This window comes from Conger conger, chromosome 6 (genome assembly GCF_963514075.1).
Source record: "Conger conger chromosome 6, fConCon1.1, whole genome shotgun sequence".
NCBI classification, from domain to species: Eukaryota; Metazoa; Chordata; class Actinopteri; order Anguilliformes; family Congridae; genus Conger; species Conger conger.
In genome coordinates this window covers 54,052,619-54,076,667 of record NC_083765.1, presented here as the reverse complement: position 1 = coordinate 54,076,667, position 24,049 = coordinate 54,052,619, and the positions used below count along the sequence as shown (strand labels likewise).

Below are 24,049 nucleotides of genomic sequence, written 5' to 3'. Positions count from 1 at the left end.
ATTAGATTCACACTGAAGCTAAAGCTGTCAATTTTTTGTGTGGGGCAGGAGAAACACATCCATACAAGCATATGTATGTTTTTACCACCGCCCTTCCTGTGAACCCACACAAATACGTAAACATGTCAGCCATTCTGGTCCAGGTCCCTCTGATATTTCTTGTAGTTTAGGGGTCAAATCATTGTAGAGGCTGTCACTGAAACATGAAACTTGCTGATACACTTGTGATTTGGTAACGTGTGAATTGGTAACTTGTGAATTGTTCATGGGCGATAAGTTCAGCTGTCCTATCTATACAGAGCATACATTGGACCTGCAGTGGTTGCATTTTTTATGCAGAAAAAAGAGCCAAATCAGAGAGAAACCGAGAGTTCTATAAACACAGATATTCTGAGGTATTTTTTTTAAAGATTACAATGGCTGATGACCCAGACTTGAACCACAACAAAATAATTACTCCTGTTTCTTTGAACCAATTGTCTTTTGGTATCTAACATTTGTGTTGTTTACTGATGATAATATTTACACAGTCATTGGTAGAAGTACGGAATGCAAAGAGAAACACTTTGTTTGAATGGTAAGTCAAAAACTAGCTACTAGCTAGCTTGCTCTTTTAATATCATTAGCCTGTGTGCCAAAAAATATTGTTTTGATCAGAACGGCAAAACTTTATTTGTTACTTATTTCCTCCCGCTAATCCCTGTTTCACCCTGCTTGTGTCATAAAGTGTCATAAAACTTTGACATCCATTTTTTGTGTTATTATTACGAGTTGGCATATTATGGCAACAATAGTTGTTTTTATCAGAATGCAAGTGTATTCGTGTAGAACACAGATTTTGAAACGTCCTGCATTCCAAAGATGCAGTATTCCATGGACTATCACAACCCCTGTGACCTTCAGATAAGACGATTAAACACAGAGAATGGCACTTTTCTAGACAAGAGAGCCCCATGAACAAGTGCACTTCAGACAGTATTTCACACTAAGTAGATTCACTCCCACGTTTTATACAGTTGTGCACTGAACAAGCATCTTGGGCAATTCTGATAATGATAGTTACAAAAATCCAACTTTTAGTTATTCAAATGTACTTATCTGAGGGAATTCACCCTAAGAATAAGTGGATTAAACTGAAAGAAAGTGTTTGTTTGATCATACCAAGCGAACATCAAGTAGATCACCTTTACAATGCTGGTTGGTAAATTTGAGCCACTTCTTACCACTATGTCCCCTGCATTTAATTATTTATATTTTTATATATTGCTGGGAGGCACATAATTTCCAAAATGTTCCTACAAATTTGAACAGAAAACTTGTTTAGAACCAAACAAAATAAACTGCTGTGCCGGCTTGGCCTTTGTTGGGTTAGATTGATCTTTTTCTAACATAGCCTCTTAATGCTGTAATTCCAATATGTAACATATACCACTGCACTCAAAATGGGTCAATAGTACAAAAAACCCCATCCATGTTTAATCATCAAAGACTATCTGCCTGAACACTTTACACCAGCTGGGTCAAAACTCCCCATCACTGTTCTTCCAGCCCCATATACTGATACGAACAATTTGAAATAAACTAAAAGGGTGGATCTGAGGCCTTCCCTCATACGGTGATGCTTGATGTTGCGATGTGTTTGCCATTTTCTCAGCTTGCAGACAGCCCGTGTTTTAACATGGTAAGGAGCTCAGTACTGAAACTGACCTAAAGCACTCTTCCTTTATCTGTTTTCATTTTAACGTGTCACTTATAAAGCTTGCGTTAACCGCTTGCAGCGAATATCTTGAAAACCGCAGTTATGTTGGTGCAGTCACCCTCAACTTCAAATGTGACCGAGGAGAAGTATGAAAGCGCTGAAAGCCCTGCTTTCTCTGGCTGACTGCTGTACTGACAGAAACAGTCGACACCCTGAGAGCCCTGCACTTTATGCATTTTTCAAAATGACAAACTGAACGATCGCGTACACGGACAGTAATACAAGGTTCTTACACCCACTGTGATAGACCTTCTATTCTGATATGTGTCAGACTATGAAATGGCCTCCTTTGGGGGGGAAGTGTGACAAGAGAGCCATCAATGAAAACGTTCTCCAATTAAATTCTGGGACATAATGCAGTCTTCAAAGCATGTATTTCCACCTGTCTGTACTTCTTTGCTTACTGTTTCCTCTGTATCAGGTATGAACCCTGGTGTAAAATATACCAGCTACCAGCTTTTTCAAAATATAGCGTGAGCTGATCAAACCATGTTGAGTATGGAGCTGGTCTCACTGGTCAACCAGCTACCAGCTCTTTCAAAACCTAACTTGAGCTGTTTTTTTTCTGCAGAGAATGCTTCAGGTAATCTAAATCAGGAGTCTGTGAGATTCAGGAAGTGACTCTAGTGTTTGGGAATGCATTTCAAACAATGCTTCTGAGATTGCAGAAATGAGCTACTCTGCTAATGTCCTGTGGATTCATATAGAGGAACTGCAGAAACTACGTAGGTATATGTTTTTTTGGCCATCCTTTGAACGAATGTAGCTTTCTCAAATGTGCTGGTAATTGCAGGCTAAAGTGCTGTCAAGTAACGGATAGAGCTGATGGAATCCAAGGGCAGTAGATTTGTATTGTATTCTGTGCACATCATTTTGATTCAGAACATCCACAATGCTTGCCAGCAGCCTACTTTCATTCTTCCTCAATGCTGTGCAGTAGGCTTTGCCTCACCGTTTCGTCATTCTATTCTGTAAAATGGCCACAATAAGGCAACATCTTGGAAAGGGAACATTCTTCATAATGAAAAGCACAGCGGGCCACATTTGTGTTGAAAGGTATGAATAAAAGAAATGGAAAATGCTCAGTGGCATTTTTGTAGGTTACTGCAAGGCTCAGAAAAGAACTTTTTTTTGGCCAATGAAAGTGTATTGTTGGTTGTTTGCGACCCCTTTGTGTGACATTCTTGGAGCAAGATACCAAACATGCTCTTTGTCTCTTTCCGTCAAGGAACTTCCTGGACAGTTTTAATAGAATATCCAATCAATCGATGCCTGCTTTGCCATGCAACCTTATTCACTTTTCTTAATCCTAAAGCATCCAGAGAGGTTAGCCAAAGCAAATTCTCACCAAATCAACTCTTCTAGCGCTCTCAGTTGCACAGTAATAATCCCTTCCTTCAGAAACTAAATATTTAAGCAATACACCTGATAATTGCATCTGATAAACCTGACAACTATTCAGTTTGGATGTTCTGGTTATTTTGCAAACTGTGCAAATTTGAGAGGAAACATCTACATAAGCTTGAGGACCAAAGCTATAAATATATTAACTTTTAACATTGCTGTTATTACATTATTATTATTATTATTATTATTATTATTATTATTATTATTATTCAGATGCTCAGGTTCATTGTGAATTGACCAATGCAGGGAATAAGGTTTTGCATTTCTAAACTGAAATGCAGTTGGCTCTGGATGGTGGCGTCATCATCAAGCATCAATCATTTCTGCTGTGATTGCCAAAGATCATTCAGGCAGCATTATTGGTGTCCGGCCAGTGAGTTTCACTACTGCCAGATAAACTGGGGAATATGCAATTAGGACTTAAGATGAATTTTGATGAGACGCATGTCCACACTAAAAGTGAGTTTTCTATCACATAAACTGTAGACCCAGAACTATGATTTGTAGAGAAGAGCAGAAGGCATTTGTTATCAAGAACAGTTATTGGACTCCACTAATATTGGATATTTGATTAAAATGGTTTCATAAGCCCTGGAACCTTCATCTCTATTACCTTTGAAATACTGTTTTTGGAAGGAGCCACCAAGCCAGGTTTTGCAGTATGTTGAGATAGCTGGAGAGAGGGAGAATATCTGAGACTACAGGTATGTATCAGGGAGACACAGAAGCTGGCTTTTAACAAGAGACTCACATGAATATAAAACAAAAAGCAATCATAAAAATAACAGTTAAAAGACCTTGGCACCAGATTTTCTTTAAAGAGGATGAGCATTTTTTTTCTCCAGGTGCTGTTTTGATGCATAGCCCGGGCATTGAAACAGTGCCATGGTGACTGGGAATGTGTCTTTTTTAGCTTTGGAGAGGAACTCCCAGATGTAAACAAGTGCAGGCCGGGTGGGAGGCAGTGGGTATCGGATGTGCAGCGACTGATTTTGCTTATTAACGTCGCCTGACACCGCGCAGGCACCGGTAGTAAGCACACGCTGTGTTTTCAGATATAGAGAGCGGACTTCTGCTCAACTTGGATTTGGTTTTTCAGTGGAACCCAACTTTTTTGGAATGAAGATGCAGACTGCGACTAGCTTGGAGGTTGGAGGCCAGACTGGGTTTCTCTAAAACCCACCTCCCGCCCGCAAACCTGAAGCAACACCGTAAGGGCTGTACATAGAGCTGGTGTTTGGCTTTGTGAATTGTGTACTCAGAAGCTTTCCAAACAACAGAAGAGCTGCTCCCCCCCCCCCCCCCCTCCAAGCTTGTCACAAAATAAAATGGCAAATTTGGCACCTGAGACAGCCCAAATCCATCCCAAGCTAATGATACCAATCAGACTTCCTCAGGTTCAAAGACATTAGCTCAACTCTGGCGAACATTTCGGGGGATCGACTGCTGTGTTCTGAACGGGATGGATGGCGGAGCAAAACCATCTCCTACCTTTCAGCGGCGGAATGGCCTAGATTTAGCGAGAGGCTCAAATTAAATCAACATCTCCTCGCGATGGAAGTGCTTTTTTTCCATAGGCTCGTTACATAAAGTGTGAAGAAAACAGGTCAGGGAAACATTTTCATAATACCATTTGCATAACATAATGACAAAGCTAAATTAGCTTTAAAAGCTTTAACGCGTCAAACTTATTTCTTTCCATGTCGGCCGACACCGTTCGCTAGCTTCCTTCATATACAGCACAGGTCAATTTATGCTTATTTTTGGTCGTGTAGAAAACATTTGCCTTCGCGTCTAGACGTGGACGTATCCGCAGGAGAAACCGGCATCGATTTCTCGTCCGTTTTATAGCAACTTGATGGACCTGGAATGGACTTCAGCTGATATAAACGTCCCAGCCTTTCCCCCTCACCCCTCACATCCCGCTTTCCCTTCATTCAGCCAGGAGTTTCACAAATGTCACAGCAGCCAATTCTTTCTGGAATCCCGCCAAGTCCGCTCCGATGGCAGTTTCGGTAGCTATCAAGCTCCCCGCTCGCTCACTCACTCACTCCTTCCTCTTCAGCATCCATTGCCCCGGCTGCGGAACCTTTTTCTTTTTTTAAATAAGTTTCAAGACAGCAAGTTCCCTGTTTGTGGTACAAAAAAAAAAACTAGACAAACCCATAGATATACCCTTCTCTATGTTGCTTGGTCTCCTCAGTAGATTGTCGCTTGAACACAAAGGCTTATGGGAAGCCACAAAAATCTGCACCTTGCCCAGCGCAGGCATACTGAAACGTCTTCAGTCTCGTTTTCCCCCAACATAGTTCCATTTTGCAACTCTCAGACAGTTGCGACAAAATGTACATCATAAGGAGTCAGATATCCAGTGGCCTCTCATTAATGTCCCACGATTCACCAGGGACAGACAAAACTATTTTTCCCCATCTTTTCTCTCCTTCCTTGACAAGGACGATTTGACTTTTTATTTTTAAAAAACCTACTTTTCTAAGCTACTTCTCTTAACTACCTGGTACAGGAAACAGCTACCAGATCAGATCACTTTCAGCACTCCCCATTTTTTTTTTTACTTTTTTTATATTAAATCTTTTTATTTGATCTTTTTTAAACTTCCACTTCCATTCTTAGGCCACTGGACATTGATTTCGTGATTTTTTTTATTTTTTTATCTTGACTACTATTAAATTGTAATACTTGCAGCTACAAGGTAAGAGTTTATTTTTTTAAATATATATTCTTTTAAAAAGCGTTTGGTCCTTTGGTCCCTATTTCCTAAGGAATGATGCGGGTAAATAATCCTGGATTCTCCTCCTCTCCTCTTTGTTGCCGTCTTCCAGAGCTCTCCCTGTCAGCTGTGCAGCCAGAGATATCAAAAACACCAGTGTAGGCACAAAAATAAAAAGCCAGCGGCCTGGCATGTGTACGTGTGAGCATTTCTGCATGTCTGTGCTTGTGTATGTGTATGAACTGGTGTGTGTGTGTGTGTGTGTGCGCATGTTTGTTTTCGTATGCCTGTATGCATATGCATGCTTTTGAGCATAATGTATCTATAAAGGTTTTCTGTTTTGTTTCCAAAAGAAAAGAAAAAAAGAAAAGTAACAGCAGCAAAAACTTGGTCTTGGCAAAATCCTCTTTCTCAAATGCCAATGCAAAACAGGGAAGATTGGCAGGAAATAAAATTCACGTTTCATGGGAAAAACCTCATCTCACTTCCTTTTCTCGGTTGCCGAATCTTTCGGTTTCTTCCCCGATTAATCAAGCCACCGCCCTTCCTCAATGATATGTAGCAGAGCACAAAGTCTTTTTACTTATACTGCACTTGTGGAAATATTTTTCGAGGTCCTTCATCCTGAAAGAGAGAGACGACAGCAGAACGTCAGAACCACCCGATTTTTTGCAGCAACCAGAAGTACAAAGAAGAGCAATACTTTTTAAAAAGTAAACAAAAAGAAAATGATTTGAGTCCAGCGAAATGGATGTACCATGATTAGTGTTCACCATATTGAACAGACATTTATGCTTAGAAAGTACAGGAAACACGTAAATCCAGCACAGATTATTTAAAGCGACTGTATTGTATGTCATAGACTTCAATTCTTGGTTCCTGGAACTACAGTGAAAAGGGGCAATATATATATGAGATATAGACAAAATGGAAACTAATAACAGCGATAATATTATAATAATATTAATAAGAATAAGAATAAAAATAATGGACAAACGTAAGTCTACCAATTAAACTCAAAGGCATCAACTCAATAACACACTGAGAGCACAGGAGACAGCTAAGACATAATTCAGTAAAGAAAACATCCTGTGCCATTTATTTGCTCCGTCCTTTGAGAGTACAGTTGATGCAAACCTATAATAGAACATCGCTCTAACTCTGACGGATGTTATTCTAGTTTTCAATAAATTATAGAACGGCAGGAATGCAATAAAAGGTGTTCCTGCGCCCGTTCGCGCTTGCGGGTCTAATCGAGGCACTGTCGAAGTGCTGAAACCGGATCTTTCATCGTTACAAAAGCCAAAAACACAGTCGCTTTAAAACACAGAACCATAACATGAGTTTAAAAAACAAAAAAAGCTTTGGGGGAAATTTTGTCAGGAGAAGCAGCAAACATATACAAAACTTCTTTTTTGCTTATTAATTCTTTCCAGGTGGAGTACTATTCTCAAAGTAAAACATACATTATGTGTATTTTCCCAACCACATATATGTTGCTTTGGCAGGGGCATAGACTGCGATCCCACTGGGGCATGCTTAGCTGGGCTGGAGGACATGCTCAAGTACTCCGGCACACACCGGCGGTGGAGCTAAGAGAGAGACCGAAACGAGAGAAGAACGGGTGAACCCCAATAGACTGGTGCCCTTTTCCGGAAGCCAAAAGAGCCCCCTTCCCTACACCGACTCACCAGGCAGGGCTAGAGGGGTCGGCTTTAAAGAGGCTTTTGGAGAATAGGGCAAAGAGGTCAATGAGAATGCGGTCTTATCAGGGTTGGCCCTTGGGAGCAAAACAAAAAAAAGTGTAACTTGCACGAAAAGGACCTTTTTTTTTTAGCAATAAAACAAAATGACAGGCCTGGATTCAATCAATATTTGTCCTGAACTGTGACTTACAAACTGTATTTGTGGTTCAAAAAAATAGAGCCTATGTTTGAATTTAATCCCGAAAAAGTGTTGGACCGAACTTCCCCCCGCCATATGGCCTCAGTATTGGAGAGGAAGGATCGTAATGTTGTTCAGAAAAGTTCCCAAATTTTTATCAGGGCTCACCAACATACGCAGAGGTACAGGTAGACCAATGTGTAAAAGTAACAACAACAAGCAAACTATCATGTTGTTGTTTTCTAAGACTTGCTGGTTTTCATCTGAAATGTATCATACAAAACATACTGTCCCTGAGCTAGGAAACTAATATAAAATAGACTAATGTAAAATAATGTGGATATGAATACATTTAAAATGAAATTACCCTGCCAGCAATGAAGGAGGAGAAAAAGCTAAAGTTAAGTGTGAGTGTATTTCATTAGGCCTGCTACTGTTACAGACGAAAGAGGATTTCTGAGTCGATGCTGCGCAGGTCTGCCCAGAACTCGGCTTGCGTAGCCTGCAGTCGCAGTGCAGTTGGTAAACATCTTCCTAGATAAACAGGAACGAATGGCCATATTACTCAAACAAAAGCAGGGCCTACTTTGAATGTGGATTAATTACATGTAGAAGTGGTGTGTAAATATTTGCACTCAAGCTGTTTGGATATATGAAGTTGAATGGGTTGAAATTCTGCGGTTTTAACACCTCCCGTTTGCAAACAGAGGGTCACATTCAACCTTATCCACAAGAGAGCTATTGTTTTAAAAAGGTCCTTTTCTGCAAAGAATCAAATTCTTGAAATAACAAAATTGGGCGTTGGCTCATATAAACAATAACATTAGTGCAAAAGCATAAAGAATCGAAAAGCACTAAGGGCGTATATACAGAATATAAAATATCCATACACATTGAATTTCACAGAAATGAAAACACACAAGGTCACGTTACGACAGCCAAAAGGGTCAAAGTTCACGTCCGATCATGATCCACCAATCAGCACTTCAAATTTACAACAGCTATCAAAAAGGCGCCAATCACCTGCACTTCACAAATTGTATATAGTTCACAAATAATATATAGATAAATACGTAATATATAGATATATACTGAAATGAATCGACGTCACGTCATGCCACGCAGTCACAGTCCTGCCACATGACGTCATCGAAAGTAAAATGACACCATGGGTTCAACTTACAGGTCTGGGAGTTTGGCACCCATGACTGGTAGGGTGGTTAGACCAGGGGAAGCCCATCTCGAGCTATGATTGGCCCTGCCTGGTTTGCAGGTTGGTTGGGTGCAAAAGAAGAAAAGAATGTGGTGGAATTTCTTTTCCAATAAAATTGAACCCTTTTCCCAACGCATTATACCCATCTTCTGGGGGTTCCTTGACAAATCATAACAAGCTCATTATTACCGTCAAAAGAAATTAATTTACAGATGAAGAAAAACAAAAAAGAAAAAGGTAGAAAAGGTGTGGGAAATGTAACCTCATATTCGACTTTCAAATAAATCACCAACATGTCAGTAAATGTTTACAGGTCTCAGATCTCCTTTAACTGATACTCCATGCACTGACTACCCCAGGCAAGGGATGAAGGGTCAGAGTTCACTCTGGTCAGAAGTGATGAAACCTCTCTATGTACTTGCAGTACTGTACACTTTTCATCAAACAGGAAACCATACCAGATTCCTATAAGGGTTATAATATCGCTGCCAACAGCATTGGTGAAATGATCGTGTTAGCATTCAGCGTGGGAGTATAATACAATTGTTTCTATTCTTCACACAGTTTCTTCCCCACAATGCACCTCTCCAAAGAATATGGAGACCTAAACATTTTCAGTGTCATTTGTTGGTCTTTAGTACTGTACAGAAAAACCTCATTTGAGGTAAAATTATGCAAGGATGTATCGGGAGGTCTAAGGACAAAACAATAGAATGTAAAGGAAACTCGGATGAAAGCACATGGAATTGAAAATGTCGAAGACTGATTCTTTGCTACTGCTGGGGTTTTGTCCTTTTCTGATCCTGTTCGCAGTTTCATTTGTATTGACTTTTATCTGGCAAATTTTACATTTTGAACACTGGTGAAGGGTTACGTGACACCTGAAGGGGGAAAAAAACATTTAAATAAAAACCGGCATGACCAGACATGGGGTCTGTATAGAAGAGACACAGAGCACAAGACATCAGGACTGGGTCAAACACGTAACCATTTTTGATTGAGTCTGGTGCATTGGAACCTATTAAATGCTCTCAAAAAGTCCTCTTGGTTGGCTCAATTTCACCAGGCACGATCAGTCGAGTGTAGAAACACGTTTGAACCCAAAACAATGGCATATCTGACCCAGGTCTGCAAGACACATTCACAGACAGGTGTGGCCTTTTGGTCTTTATGCTGGTGAACAGGCTCAGGCTGGTGACCCGGGTATGGTCAGCTTGTTCGTTCAGGGTTTTTGAGGAGACGGTTGTCAGCACCGTTCAGAAGAGCTCCCCCGCTCTCACTGCGTTCATAGAGCTGTCTGTCAAACATCAAGCCGTACGCATCGCGAATGCAGGAGTTCTTTCAATTAAGACGATTGCAATTTTTTATATTTTATTTTATTTATAGCATCTATTTATCTCTTTGTTGTGGCTAGCGATCAATATCCGGGCCTTCTAAGTGCGCATTTGACGACACAATACAATGAGCCAATACAATACAATGGCTCATTTCATAAAAGCAAATTTTATACTCTTAAGAAAGTTTGTAGATTAAATTCATTTTTTTCAATTGCCAGAGCCAATGGCATTTCAACGTCAGCGCGTTCACAGAGAATGGAGAGGGATAAACAGTGTTGTGGTTTGAGGGTGTTTGTTGCTGCAAAGCCTCTCTTGACCATCAGGAGTCTGAAATGACCTATTGTACCTTTCAGCAGAGATACTGCAGCAGTTTTTATGCTAACTTCTCCGGGCTAGCATTAGCAAAGCAGCCCCTGCTTTTTTTACGCTAACTTCTCCGGGCTAGCATTAGCAGAGCAGCCGTAGCCGTTTTTACACTAACTTCTCTGGGCTAGCATTAGCAGAGCAGCCGTAGCCGTTTTTACGTTAACTTCTCTGGGCTAGCATTAGCAGAGCAGCCGTAGCCATTTTTACGCTAACTTCTCGGGGCTAGCATTAGCAGAGCAGCCGTAGCCATTTTTACGCTAACTTCTCGGGGCTAGCATTAGCAGAGCAGCCGTAGCCGTTTTTACGCTAACTTCTCCGGGCTAGCATTAGCAGAGCAGCCGTAGCCGTTTTTACGCTAACTTCTCCGGGCTAGCATTAGCAGAGCAGCCGTAGCCATTTTTACGTTAACTTCTCCGGGCTAGCATTAGCAGAGCAGCTGCGGCCCCACTGTGTCTGTGCTGACCTGGCCGGCCTGGCCGCTGGGCTTACCTGGCACGGATGGCAGAAGGGTCAGTAAGGTCGGTTGGCGTCCTTTGGCCGCTTGAGCTGCACCTTCAGCCTCTTCATGCCGATCTGGAAGCCATTCATGGCCTGGATGGCGGCCTGAGCGCTGGAGGGGTTGTCAAAACTGACAAAGCCTGATCGGAGGGTGGGAGGGATGGAGAGAGGGAGAGACGGAGGGAGGGAGAGAGAGAGAGGGGGAGAGAGAGAGGGGGATGGAGGAAGAAAGGGAGGGAGCATGAGAGAGGGAGGGGGGAGAAAGGGAGAAAGAGAGTTTGAGTTTTAACCCAAATTTATTGTGACGCTGCAACAAAACATCACAGGCCATTTAATGCAGAACAAACAAAACAAAAACCAGAAACTTACGAAAAGATGCCATGTGGCCAGCACAAAACAAGACACAAAAACAGAACAGGAGCACACAAAAAAAGACAGAAAGAGAGTCCTGCTTGTTGTTCTGCAGTTACAATTTGGTGAGTTCCAACTGATGAGTGCTAAACTTAGCTTGTGAAAAACAAAATTGAACACTGTGTTCTCATGAATGCCCGTTCATGTATACATGCATATGTACTGTGTGTGTGTGTGTGTTGGGTGTCCCACAGGGAGGGCTGAGGGGGTTAAAGTGTGTGCAGCAGGCAGGCTATAGCCCCAGTGTAGCTCCACAGTGGGCTCTGTGCTCTCGGTTCTGAGTTATTACCTGAGTGTCAGTGCGGAATGAGCCGGAACTTTCCACACCGCGACTCCTGGCTGCCTTTATCAGACACCTCCCTGATTGACGGCTCAAATTTTCCGCTTGCCGGCTGATTTGATCACGCCGCTATGGGTCCAATTTAATTTGGGGGGAGAGGGCAGGCTTTTGTCAGCCCCAGAGAGATAAGGCCCGTGCTTTTACAAACCCTTTAAACAAACCAGGCAGCCAAAAGCCTGTCAAACAGTACCAATCCCCCCGTCAGATCCGACTTTAATAAATCTCGCCCTTTCCTTCATGTCGGCCTCCGAAAAGGTTAGTGTTGGGAGAAAAAAAGAGGAACAAACTACAAGAGCCAGGCTCAAACTCAGTTCTGTCAACGTGTGATCCTTCTGCCGTGTAAATCAGTGAGTTCAATCAGATTTTATTTTCTTTATAAAATACTTTACATTCGAAGAGCTTCCAGTGCTTTATGACTATCCTCTGAGGCACCTCAATCTCTCTGCTTTGCGGTTTGCTGTTATCAAATTTTAAACTGCCATTACATCTCATTATTTACACAACATTTTAGTTTAATCACTGCAGCTGCCAACTGTTTTGAAAGTGACAATAAATAAGTGATAACTAAATAAATAGAGGCTCAATTTCACTAGAATTTAGAACAAACACAAAGCAGGCTTTTGAGGAGCACCCTCCAATATTTGTAGCATACAAGTATGAAGCCAAAGCTTGGCAACACAGCTGCTAAAAAAACATTTTAGAAAACTGACAAACTTCAGGTCACAACTGAACAGTGTGGGGTTTGAATATTCAAACTTTGCCAATGCCAGTGACAGAAGGACCCTTGCAAAAGAGATTTTGTTGTTTAAGCGTGGAGTTCATTGCTTAAACATGCTACTAGCAAAACAAGTATATCCATACAGTATAAATTATTTTCATTCTTAAATGGGCAGCATTTATATAGCACTTCACCCGTAATGCCTGTCATTCCCCATTCAAACACAGATTCACACACCAACCTTATAAGGCTGCCAGGTAAGGCACCAACCAGCTCGTCGGGAACAATCGGGAGTGAGGTGTCTTGCTTAGGGATACTTTGACACACCCAGGCCGGGGGATTGAACCAGAAACTTTCTGACAGCCAGACAACTGCTTCTACCTTTTCAGCTACTGTAATCTTTAAGAATGAAAATAAATGAAGACAATTTCCTTCTTCTCATATTTGCAAACATGTATTTACTTTCAAATAGCTCATTTGATGTTATTACTTATTCATACGGCAGTACGTCTTACCCACAGTGTCATTACTGCCAACTACATTAGGATTCCCGTCACCGCGGGAATAGGGGTAATAGAATAGGTATGAAGGAAGCAAATGAACTTGAAGCTAAAATTCAGTGGCAAAATGTAAACCTTTGACATTTATTGTACCAGCACACCCGTAGTGCCTCACCACTGTCTTTAAGAGCAACATGCTTGCTTCAAAGCACCCAGGCACATAGAGGTCAACAGTACTGTGACTTGTTGTGGCCACTGTACAGTAATATCTGCGGCTTATTATCTTGAGATCACAAGATAATGATCTTCAAAAATGTAATGAGATTCTAATCATTTCTGTCATTACCAAAGATTTCTAGGTAGAGATTTTGGCCTTACCAAAGGAGGTTGTCTGAAGATCAAGAAATAAATCATTAGGAATTTCAATATGAACAAATTACCTCATGACCAAGACATTATTATGCCATGATTTATTATAACCATTACAAAAGCATATAAGACCATTAGTAGAACAAAATCTTCATATGTTCTGTACTATAACTATCCAGTGTATTCACTGTTATTTGGGAGCACTTTCATGACATTATTTTATCCGAGCTCCAACCTTCTGACCAAAGCAGTGAAAACAGCAGTAGATTGGCCTGCTGGATTGGATATTGACTGTACATTGCCCCCTGTAGCTTTTGAGTGTTTTGAGAAGAGTGAAATTCAAGGCAGTAACAGGTGGATTTTATAAAATGATTATTAGCCTTCTAGTATGGTTAAAGTGTGTGGAGTTCATCCATGCTACCAATGCTTGCTACCTGCTGTAGCTAGACAGCTATCCAACTTCTAGCCCAGAGATCGAGTGAGGAAGTAATTTATAATATAGGCTATGCAGTGTGGCCTACAGGCCAAATAAGTTGCCAGTGATTTATCTCTCAGTGATTTTTGTCCATTGTCTTGCCTATTCCCCCCTCCATCCCCAAAGTTCCACAGACAGTAACGCCCTTGAATCCAAGTAACACTTTTTATTAAAAAATGTCATTTGGATTCATTTTGCTTACCGACAATGCAAAGTGTGATGTTGTGAAGAAACAAATGAACACAAGCATCAATTGTGAGTCATGTTAAGGACACACATTTGTTGAATCCAGGCTTGTTGGGAGGAGACAGGAAATGAGTTCACATGGGGCACACAGGGGAGGCACAAGCAGACCAAACAAAGCTCGGCGCAGGCCTCATGCAGGAGAATAGCCTGGAGGTAGACAGGCTCCCTAATAGGAAGGCACTGCAGTCTCAGATCTGATGCCAGGAGCAATCCAAGGAAAGTGAAGAGAAAGTCATTTTGTAAAAGTAGCAAAATTCTCACAGAGGCAATTTCCACACCTAGGCCTAGGATTCAATCAACATGTCCTTAGATTTGGCTCGCGATTTCACAAGTACAGTACAGAGATCGCCGTTAATAACTCATCAAAAACGGCGTCTGAGCTGATAATAAGTAACACTTATATTAAATTACGAGTTAAAGTTAGGGGTACGTGTTGATTGGATCCCGGCCCTTTGGTCATGTGACTGTACTGCAGCAGGAAGCCTGGGGAGCTTCCAAGACTTGGTTTCCTAACTGCAGCCGTCACCGCGGCAACGAGATATGACAATGACAGAGCGGGCGGATGCCAATAGCCCAAGCATGACTGAAGCTACTTCCTCTCCAAGTAAACAAAAACAAAATGCCTCTCTGGTTTCAAATTAAGCGAGTCGGGTTATTTTCCCCGGTATCTGGGTGTCTACACAATGCTGTACATAACCTAAAACAGGAGGCTGTAAAAGGCCTTTGACGAAGATCCATTTTATTCCAGTCAGAGGACGTTGGTGGCGATTTGTGCCCTAAGTATCAATGTTGAGAGAGGGAATAAAAAGGATTAAAATAATGCGGTGTGGTGGAGAATTCCAGAATCCTGCCTAAAGATGTGCTGTTTTCATCGCAATTCATAGTAACGCACGTAAATGAATGCGCACATAGAGGGTATTAATAGGGGATACACATTTATAGAAGATTTATACTGCAAAGCCTTCACATATTTAAAGCCATTGGCCACAACAAGTTGAAGTTTTAGTTCTTTCCCTCTTCATATTTTGCGAAAATATAAATATTTAAGTATAATTAATACAGCACAAGTTAGTAGTGCACCATAGAGAAGTGCCTCACAATGGTATTGAAAACACTGCTTACACTGAAATTTCACATGGATTCTCATACTCAAACGCATACACATACCCATAAACTATGCAATTTAAAATTCAAATTTTCTCCAGTTATAGACTTCACATAGTCGTACTTGTTTAGATATATTTTCAAGTACCTGGAACATTTCCTCCATCAAAACTGTCCATTAAAGTTGGGCCCACGCTCAATAATATCTCATAACACAATATTTGCAGGGGTCTGCTGTAACTTGGAGGTCCTATTACTTCAGCTGCTGTTGGTGTTGAGACGTTTTACCAGAGGCAGAAATCAATGGAGAGAATCACCCACTGCAGTCAAGCGGAGAAACTCACTTCCTTTTATTGGAAGAAGGTATCTGTGTCTGTATCACAAAGAAACCAATTTTTTTTTTTTTTTTACATTACATTACAACTTGTTGCCATTTGCACCCCTTCTCATAAATTCTCTGTAATTGCTCTGTGAATTACAAAATGTAGACATGCTGGGGCTTAAATAAAAAATAAAAATAAACTAAAATGGTGAAATGGTATATGCATATTCAACGATCTGAAATTATTTATGCGCTGTGTGTACCTGACAGAAACAGCGCATGAGGATAACTGACAGACCATGGGCCTTTTTTACAGCATGTGGGAAGGGAAGCTTCTACCCTGGCTGTGTATCAAAGTACGGATTCAACTGCTCGTCTCATTTTGAGTCAGCTTACTGATATTTTAATTTTCTGGCAGTTAGAATATTTAGTTACAGTAGTTATTTATAAAGCTACTTTAACTCGACATTTGACGGTCCTTTTTTCAGTCCAAAAAAATACGCTGAACAATATTACATTTTCTGATTCCATAAATGACTTTCAAATCTGTCACAAACTGCTTTCTGTTCAACAAGAAGTGGTTGCCTCTCTGCTGCAAGTGTTTCAAAACAAATACGATTCCAACTGAACCACTCTTCCTCATGAAAAAAAATATGCGCAACCATTTTATTTTATTGGACACCCTTCAACTATAAAATGCAGTTGGCAGATGAGTGCTACTTTCAAAAAAAGCTAAATAAAAAATGAATAAAAATAAATAAAAAAAATCCTTCATTCTCTATGTGCTGCAATTCTACTGGCAATAAACTATATTTGCTGCACTGACATAGCGATTACCTGCAAGGAGAATACAAACAAGAATTGAGTCCTCTGCACAAATGGACACAATACCGGTTATTCCTGAACAGACTAAATATGAGGCCGATCATATTCCATGCTATGCGTTTAAGTCCTTGAATCAAAATGGAGGACACAATTTTCCACAGAACAGCAGATTATTTCCCTTCCCCTTACAGGCCTGCAAGGCAAAGCCAGACACTAAATTGCCAAAAATTGTACACAAAGGTGTGATTTTGCTGGAATAAAAATTATGGAGAAAAGCCATTTCAGAGCACGTATATGGCAGGATATTGAAAGGACATTACTTACTGGAAAGCTCGGGAGAATCGAGGCATTTATTGGTCGGGATGAAAAAATGCACTTTGAAAAGCTTTTAAGCTGCAATTCCGCTGTTTGCTGGTAAAGTCAGAAAGGCCTGCAGGGTGAAGGTTAAAACTCCGGGTAGGAAAAACGCTCACAGGTAAAGTGAAATTCAACCCTAGCCTCAGAGCGCTTTTCTCTGGGTTTTCGATCTTGTTTATCAGATGGGGAATGTCACTTTCGCCCTCCCTAACTCTGCTGGGATCGCGGGCTGCCTCATCAGCCAGCGGCTGCTGATGGTCGCTGACTCGCCGGCAGATAACGCCAGGCGCCCAGATGCTCCTTCGTTTATCCCCGCAATTTGTTCCCTTGGAATACGTGTCACGTATCCGCGTTCGGGTAGGGCTGCAAGTACGCCGGCTGCGATTGGTCGAAAGTTAGGGCGAAGTGCGCCCGAGTCACGCGGCGTGATGCAGTGAGAATAACCTGCAACATCGAGGGCGCAGATTAAATGTTTCCTCATGTTTTCGACCAGGATCGTGATATAGGTCATTTCATAAAAGGACATCTTTGGACATGTTTCTTGGCTTCTTTTGCAATCGCCATAGGGCAAAGATGCAAAAATGAAGGGGCAGGCAGAGGCAGAGGTCACACTTTTTTCGCCAAGATTTTGGTGGATGGAAGTCAGATATTTCCATTTCTGTTCCCTTCACTGGTGCTAAACCCTTGAAGCAATTGCTGAAGCACTTAGACACAAACATAGGCCGCAATGAAGCTTTTTTTGTTATTTTCAGTCATTGGTGTGGATTTCTGGTAGGAAATGATAACGTAAACTCACCATGTTTCCGAACATCAAGTTAGCTCACCATGTTCCGAACAGTGCAAGTTTCATGACGAGTAACTAAAAAATTACTTCCAGATCAGCTTAGTTTTTTTGTGTGAGTGGAAAGTATAATTACTTCGGTTTTCAGAAAAACTTGGTATGAGTCACATACGCGATCCATTTCAGCATACAGTGACATGGTAATAGTCAAGGTGATGGACAAGGTCCAGCTACCAGCTCAGACAAGCAACCAGCAGGAGCTGGTTAACGAGCTCGTACCCAGCTAGACCAGCCTGATGACCACCTCGGCCATGCTGATTGACCAGCTCATACCCATCTTGACCAGCTTAGGACCAGCTCTTTACCACCAATTTTCAAGCTGGTCAAGCTCCTCCGGGCGCTACTCCACCAGGCTCTCACCTGCCCATCCCCGCTCGCTAACACGCAACACCAAGTTTAAAACCTTAATTGCAAACTAATTAAGATAGGCAGGGAGAGCAAGGCAAGGAAGTAATTAGAGGAAACAAAGTGAAACAGATTTTTCCAAAAATACATCCGACTTTGTCAACTACCGTTCCCTCCTCCCTTCTCCCCTCCTCTACAAATGCCGTTCTTTATGGATTGCTTTGTCAGGGTGCTTCATTCGACTCACCAAAACATTTGCTCTGATTGGTCGCCCGGTCCACAAACACTTTGGCAGAGATGACGTTGCCGAAAGGCAGAAACATTTGCATGAGCTCGGCGTCTCCAAACTCCTGGGGGAGGTGGTAAATAAACAGGTTGCAGCCTTCTGGCCCTGAAAAAAAACAAAACAACCGACAAGAATAATGTAGATGGAGAATTTTGCGTCGACATAAGTGTGCTGTTTGTTCTAATTCCTTGTCTGTAGGGCGGCTTCTAAGCTTCTCTTCTTAGCTAGAATGCACTGGCGTGATAAAGGATGGAGTACCCTTAGACAGAGGGAACTGCTGGCTGCGTTCAAATAAACCACTCAATGGCACGAGGCGGATGCTTTATCCGCCACCTCGTTGCCTGGAGTAATTGCAGAAGGGCTGAAAGTGGCTGCTCAGATTGAGCAGGGGGGTATCTTGCATAAGCTTAACAGCCCTTCTCACCATTAGAGGACATGGTAGAAGGCTGTTTTTGTTTGTTCATTTGCCTGGCCTAATACGGGCATATGGCCCTCACGGTCGTAACGCAGAGGCCTGCGAGATGGCGCCCCGTTCCATATTCATCCACTGCCTCGAGAGCCGGAGCGCTCGGGCTCAGATAAGTTTAGCGCGATAGCACACAATGGGTAAGGTTAGCGTGTGAACGGGAAACCTGATGAGATGAGAGCTACTCTCAGACTCTTTAAGAGTGTGGGAGCCAGTTCAGAAGAAAAACCTGCACAGATACAGATTCACCTCCTGTCTCTCAGGTCCTCTCCAGCAGATGAACACTCGACAAAGTGTGACCGGCTACAGCAAGAGCAATTCTGCGTCTCTGGACTGAGAAGTTCAACATCACTGACTATCTAGTTGATGTCCCCCGAAAAAAAATATCTTTGCCAGTGCAATAGTCCTAGGGTACATGCAGTTCTTGTTTAAAAATGAAAGCTTATTTCTTCTTCACCATATTAGGTCATGCTCTGAACATTTCTCACACATATACCAGTTATCTTACCCTGCTAATTTATTGCAAAACACATCTGAATGGAACACTGCAATTATCACCTTTTATCCAAGCTGGGAGGGGCCTGTCTTACCTTCTCTCTGTTGCTGGGGAATGATGGCTGGTTGCTGCGGAAACGCTTGGCTGATTGGCGCATAGGCAGCAGGGTAGGCTGCTATAGTGAGGGAGAATAAAAGGGGAATTTCACGTTTACTTTCCGGAATTGAGCAATAGTCCTAATTCTCACAAAGCGTCCATTGTATGATTCTATTTTCCACTCCCAGTCCAGCGAACAAATGCCATTATTGCTTCGTTTTCTATTTCAGGCATTTTGAATACGCTTAAGCAAATGGAATGAAAACATCCACATATTCCTAGACTTGGTGTCCAAAGTGAACACCAGCCAGGTACATGTAGCATGTTGTCAAAGATCTATGCTGATACCTTGATGGAGAGCAGGCTGATGTTTGCATTAGGGCTGATCAATTTAATTTCCTGTCTTTTGAGGCTTTCAGCAAATGCAAACATTTCACTTAAAACATAGTTTTTTGTGATTAATTTCCTTCGTTTTTAGACCAGGAAGTTCAATTAATACTGGAAATGTAATTTGAAATATTCATTAAAAATAAAACCCTTGGCTGAGACCTTGCATTGAAGAATATATTCAGCCCACAAGCTAACTAAAGAAAATCCAATTTCTTCTGTGCGGGTGCCATCTACTAGCAAAAAGTGATATTTTGGCATTCGTTGATGGTAAATACTTCTTTGATTTCTCTCTCAACTTTTTTTTCTTCTTTTTATAGCTAGTATGTTAATGATGCATGATTCAAAAGTATAGTAAGTGTCATTTCCAGTTCAGCAATAATTCTGCTGTTTGAAACGCATTTCTCCAGTCATATCAAGGAGACGACAGTTGTCAGCCATTGTCTGTTATTTGCATATTATCTTGCTTGCGTTCTCTCTTGCCATTTGTAATGAGAAATATCCCATATCAGCCAGTCAGCTAGCCAGCGAGGTAGATCGCAAACTACTTTTGAAAGCCTACTTATAGGTTACCTTGTTAACTAGCTGGCATTAGCTTACACTGTCACTGCCATTTTTCTGTGTAGCTAGAGCTAGCTAGCTGGTCAAACTCACTTTGTTTATGACTAGCCTAATAAATTAACATAACTGCCGATTTAGCTGTACGTTTTCTGTTTATGTACGCCGAAGTAACCTGGTCTCTTTTTGGCCGGACAATTCATCATTAAAATGTTTAATTTTGAGGTCGAATTCAAATGTAACAAAATGATGATTCGATTAGAAAAAGCACGTTTATTTCCGAATGACCCACAGAATGAGTGGTTTTGTGTCGGGATCCATTGTATTTAAATGGAGTTATCTTTGCACAGAAAGGAACTTGATGTACTAAGCCTTTTGTGCAGATTTTCAGGCACACATATGATGTAATCTGCCCCGGAAACATGCGTCTTATGTATCAAACTGGCGCAAGGGGCTAGAACCACAGTATTCGTGCCATCGAGGCAAGCCATCGCAAGATGCGCTTATGTCCTTATTGCATATGCATTTAAGAGTGGATCATGCAAATAAAGGGCAGAGATATTATAAGTGCGCCTGAGATATTATAAGTGCGCCTGATTATGTATTCCGTTGAATTAAAGTTCATACAATTAACGAGGGTCGAATTGTGCCTGAAAATTCACCGCCTAAACTGGGCAGGCGTACGGTGAGGCGCAAGACAAAGACACAGATATAGGCTTCAAATATTCACTGAAATAATCTTTACAACAAGAATCACACTATTTCAACCCCAAGAGCAAGAAATAATTGAACAGATTATTTATAAATACTAATTAATGATTGCAGCCAAGCAATAATTAAGGCTGGGTGTTTGTCACAGAATTTTTTTTTGAAAATAATTGATTAAATTCACCAATATCTCATGCGAAGCAGTGGGAAGTGACTGAAATAACGTGCTCAACCGTAGTGACAGTATCTGAAGTTTAAAAAAATCAGTGTTGCTGCTAGTAAAAAAACATGAGTAGGCTAAATGCAATGATATGCTGCTTTTAATCGCTTTTGTCCATCACGGAAAGAGCGCGTGTTTGTTTTGATTATTTATCCTGCAAAACAATCGTGGAAAAGAAACGGAATTAAAGGGACTGCCAAAAAAGAGAAAATCCCATGTAACTTCTGTGACAAACACCCAGCCACACAAATAATTATGCTTCTGGGAGAAATAAAAGATGTACTGGGTACCTCCCACACAACGTTCCCATTATATCTTGGCAGTAGTGAAGCTCATTGCAATGTTACATCTCGTATTTAATTCAAACAAAAATAGCGGCCACAGCTGGAATATGTATACTGCACACTGGGTATGCTTTTTTTACGTGGCAGCCGATACATAGATATCACCACACACAGTGAATATATTCAGTGCACTACACACCTGTTTCATCTGCACTGTTTAAGATATGTCTCTTTAGCAAAATGCGGTATGTAGGCAGTCCCATTGTGTAATGAGCTGTAGCCTTCGTAAATAAGACGTTAATTTAAGGGAGACTGCTTTTCCAGCAACACGCTCTTGCCTGGCCGCAATTTGCGCTGCGAGCTTCATGTAGGTAAATATGGCCCTGTAGGTTTTATGCTAATTTTTTAGGTTATTCATAACACAGAAATGGCGTAAAGTAGCAATACTAAAATCAGTAGTTGGCGAGCCCATTGCTTTTTAGTAGACATGCAAAATGCATTGGGAACCAACGCTACTTTGTAAAGGTGTAGCCAGTGTTAGCTTATGTGTCAAAGCAGCGAACTGCAGAAGGAGGTGGTGGAACATGGAGAGATGAAGAGATGAGGAGGATAAGAGGTGAAGAGAGAAAGAAGAAGTGAAGAGAGGATTTAGAGAAAGAAAGAAAGAGGTGAAGCAAAGGAAGGGAAGATTAGGAGGTAAAGAGAGAGTGAAGAGGTGATGGGAAGAGGTGAGGAGATGGAGAGAGTGCACAGGGAGCAGGAACAGGTGATGAGAAGAAGCTAAATGTTAAAAGAAGAGACCTGCATAATGCTGCACCCCAGCGTAGGCCTGCTGCAGAGGGTCTGCAACTGTAGGGCTTTGTGCTGCAGAGAGAGAGAGAGAGAGAGAGAGAGGGGGAGGGAGAGAGAGAGAGATGGCAAGGGGAGAGAGGGAGGGAGGGAGGGAGATGCAAGGGGAGAGGGAGGGAGAGAGAGAGAGAGATGGCAAGGGGAGAGAGAGAGGGAGGGAGAGAGAGAGAGGGAGAGGGAGGGAGATGGCAAGGGAAGAGGGCAGGGGGAGAGAGAGGGAGAGGGAGGGAGAGAGAGAGGGAGAGGGAGGGAGATGGCAAGGGGAGAGGGCAGGGGGAGAGAGAGAGAGAGAGGACAGGGAGGGGAGAGGGAGATGGCAGTGGGAGGGAGAGGGCAGAGGAAGAGAGAGAGAGGGAGAGAGAGAGGGCAGGGAGAGAGAGAGGGCAGGGGGAGAGAGAAAGAGAGAGAGGGCAGGGAGGGGAGAGGGAGATGGCAGGGGGAGAGAGAGAGAGAGGGGTGAGGGAGGAGAGAGAGGGAGAGAGAGATGGCAGGGGGGAGAGAGAGGGAGAGAGAGAGCAGGGAGGAGAGAGAGAGGGGGATAGTGTGAGAGAGAAAGGGGGAGAGAGAGAGGGAGAGAGGGTAGGGAGGAGAGAGAGAGAGGAGAGAGAGAGGGCAGGGAGGAGAGAGAGGGGGGGAGAGAGAGAGGAGAGAGAGAGAGAAAGGGGGAGAGGGCAGGGAGGAGAGAGAGGGGGGGAGAGAGTGAGAGAGAAAGGGGGAGAGAGAGAGGGAGAGAGGGTAGGGAGGAGAGGGAGAGGAGAGAGAGAGGGCAGGGAGGAGAGGGCAGGGAGGAGAGAGGGGGGGGGGGTGAGAGAGACTGCCGGTATCACATTTCACGGTTGTGTAAAATGCCACCCTCCCCCAGATATTTGCATGAAATATTAACAGCATGCCAAACAAAACACTTTGTAGTTCATTATCGCTGCAGTTGTCTTGCATAATGCAAGAATCCAATGCATTTGTCAGTTCCAAACAAAAGAAAAGAGGAGATCATGCAGCAGCTTGCTGTTAAAAAAAGAGAAAATCTGAGTTTCACACAATCACACAAGAAGGAAATAATGACAAATTTTTTTGTATTTATACACTGCAAAAACCAAAAAAATAAGTATATAAGTAAAATAAGTATATCATACCAAGACTTATTTTATTTTATTTTTCTGATGAAAATATTGCCAGTGAGGTAAGACAGTTTGACTCATTTCAAGAGTTGCCAATGGAATAATAAAATTCCACTTGTCAAGCAAACCTCATCTCAAGATTTGCCAATGGAATAATAACATTTCACTTATCAAGCCAACATTAACTTAAAGCCATCTAATATTTACTACTTGCGAGAAATGTTTTTAAAAAAAGATCTTAAGTCTAAAATGACTTGAGACTAAAATGCTCGTGAAGACAGTACTTAAGACTTTTCCAGTGTAGAACATTGCCGAGTGGCTTTTAAAATGGTGGCGCTCTCCAGGCTGGGCTCTGGAGAGCCCTGTGGCCTGGGGACTCACCTGGGTAGGGGTGAATCCCGTTGGTGTAGATGGGCTCGGAGGTGGGTGGGCCGTTGCTCTGGGGCGGCAGGGTGCTGAAGCCGTTGACCCCGATGGGAGCCGCTATGCTCGGCACGGCCGCGCCTCCGATGCCCGGGGGTGTGCTGGTGCCTGAGGAC

General features: G+C 42.2%; 1 protein-coding gene across 1 annotated transcript in view; it reads right to left on the bottom strand.

Moving 5' to 3' along the window:
* Positions 1-5,936: 5,936 nt before the first annotated feature.
* celf6 (CUGBP Elav-like family member 6) overlaps positions 5,937-24,049 on the bottom strand; it is a 137,152-nt gene continuing 119,039 nt past the window's right edge. The window contains exons 8-13 of the mRNA XM_061244529.1: positions 23,892-24,041; positions 22,348-22,410; positions 19,388-19,465; positions 18,293-18,436; positions 11,184-11,332; positions 5,937-6,518 (exon numbers count right to left, since the gene is read on the bottom strand). Coding sequence (XP_061100513.1) covers positions 11,205-11,332; positions 18,293-18,436; positions 19,388-19,465; positions 22,348-22,410; positions 23,892-24,041 — 563 coding nt within the window. The 3' untranslated portion in view covers positions 5,937-6,518; positions 11,184-11,204. The remainder of the gene's footprint in view (positions 6,519-11,183; positions 11,333-18,292; positions 18,437-19,387; positions 19,466-22,347; positions 22,411-23,891; positions 24,042-24,049) is intronic.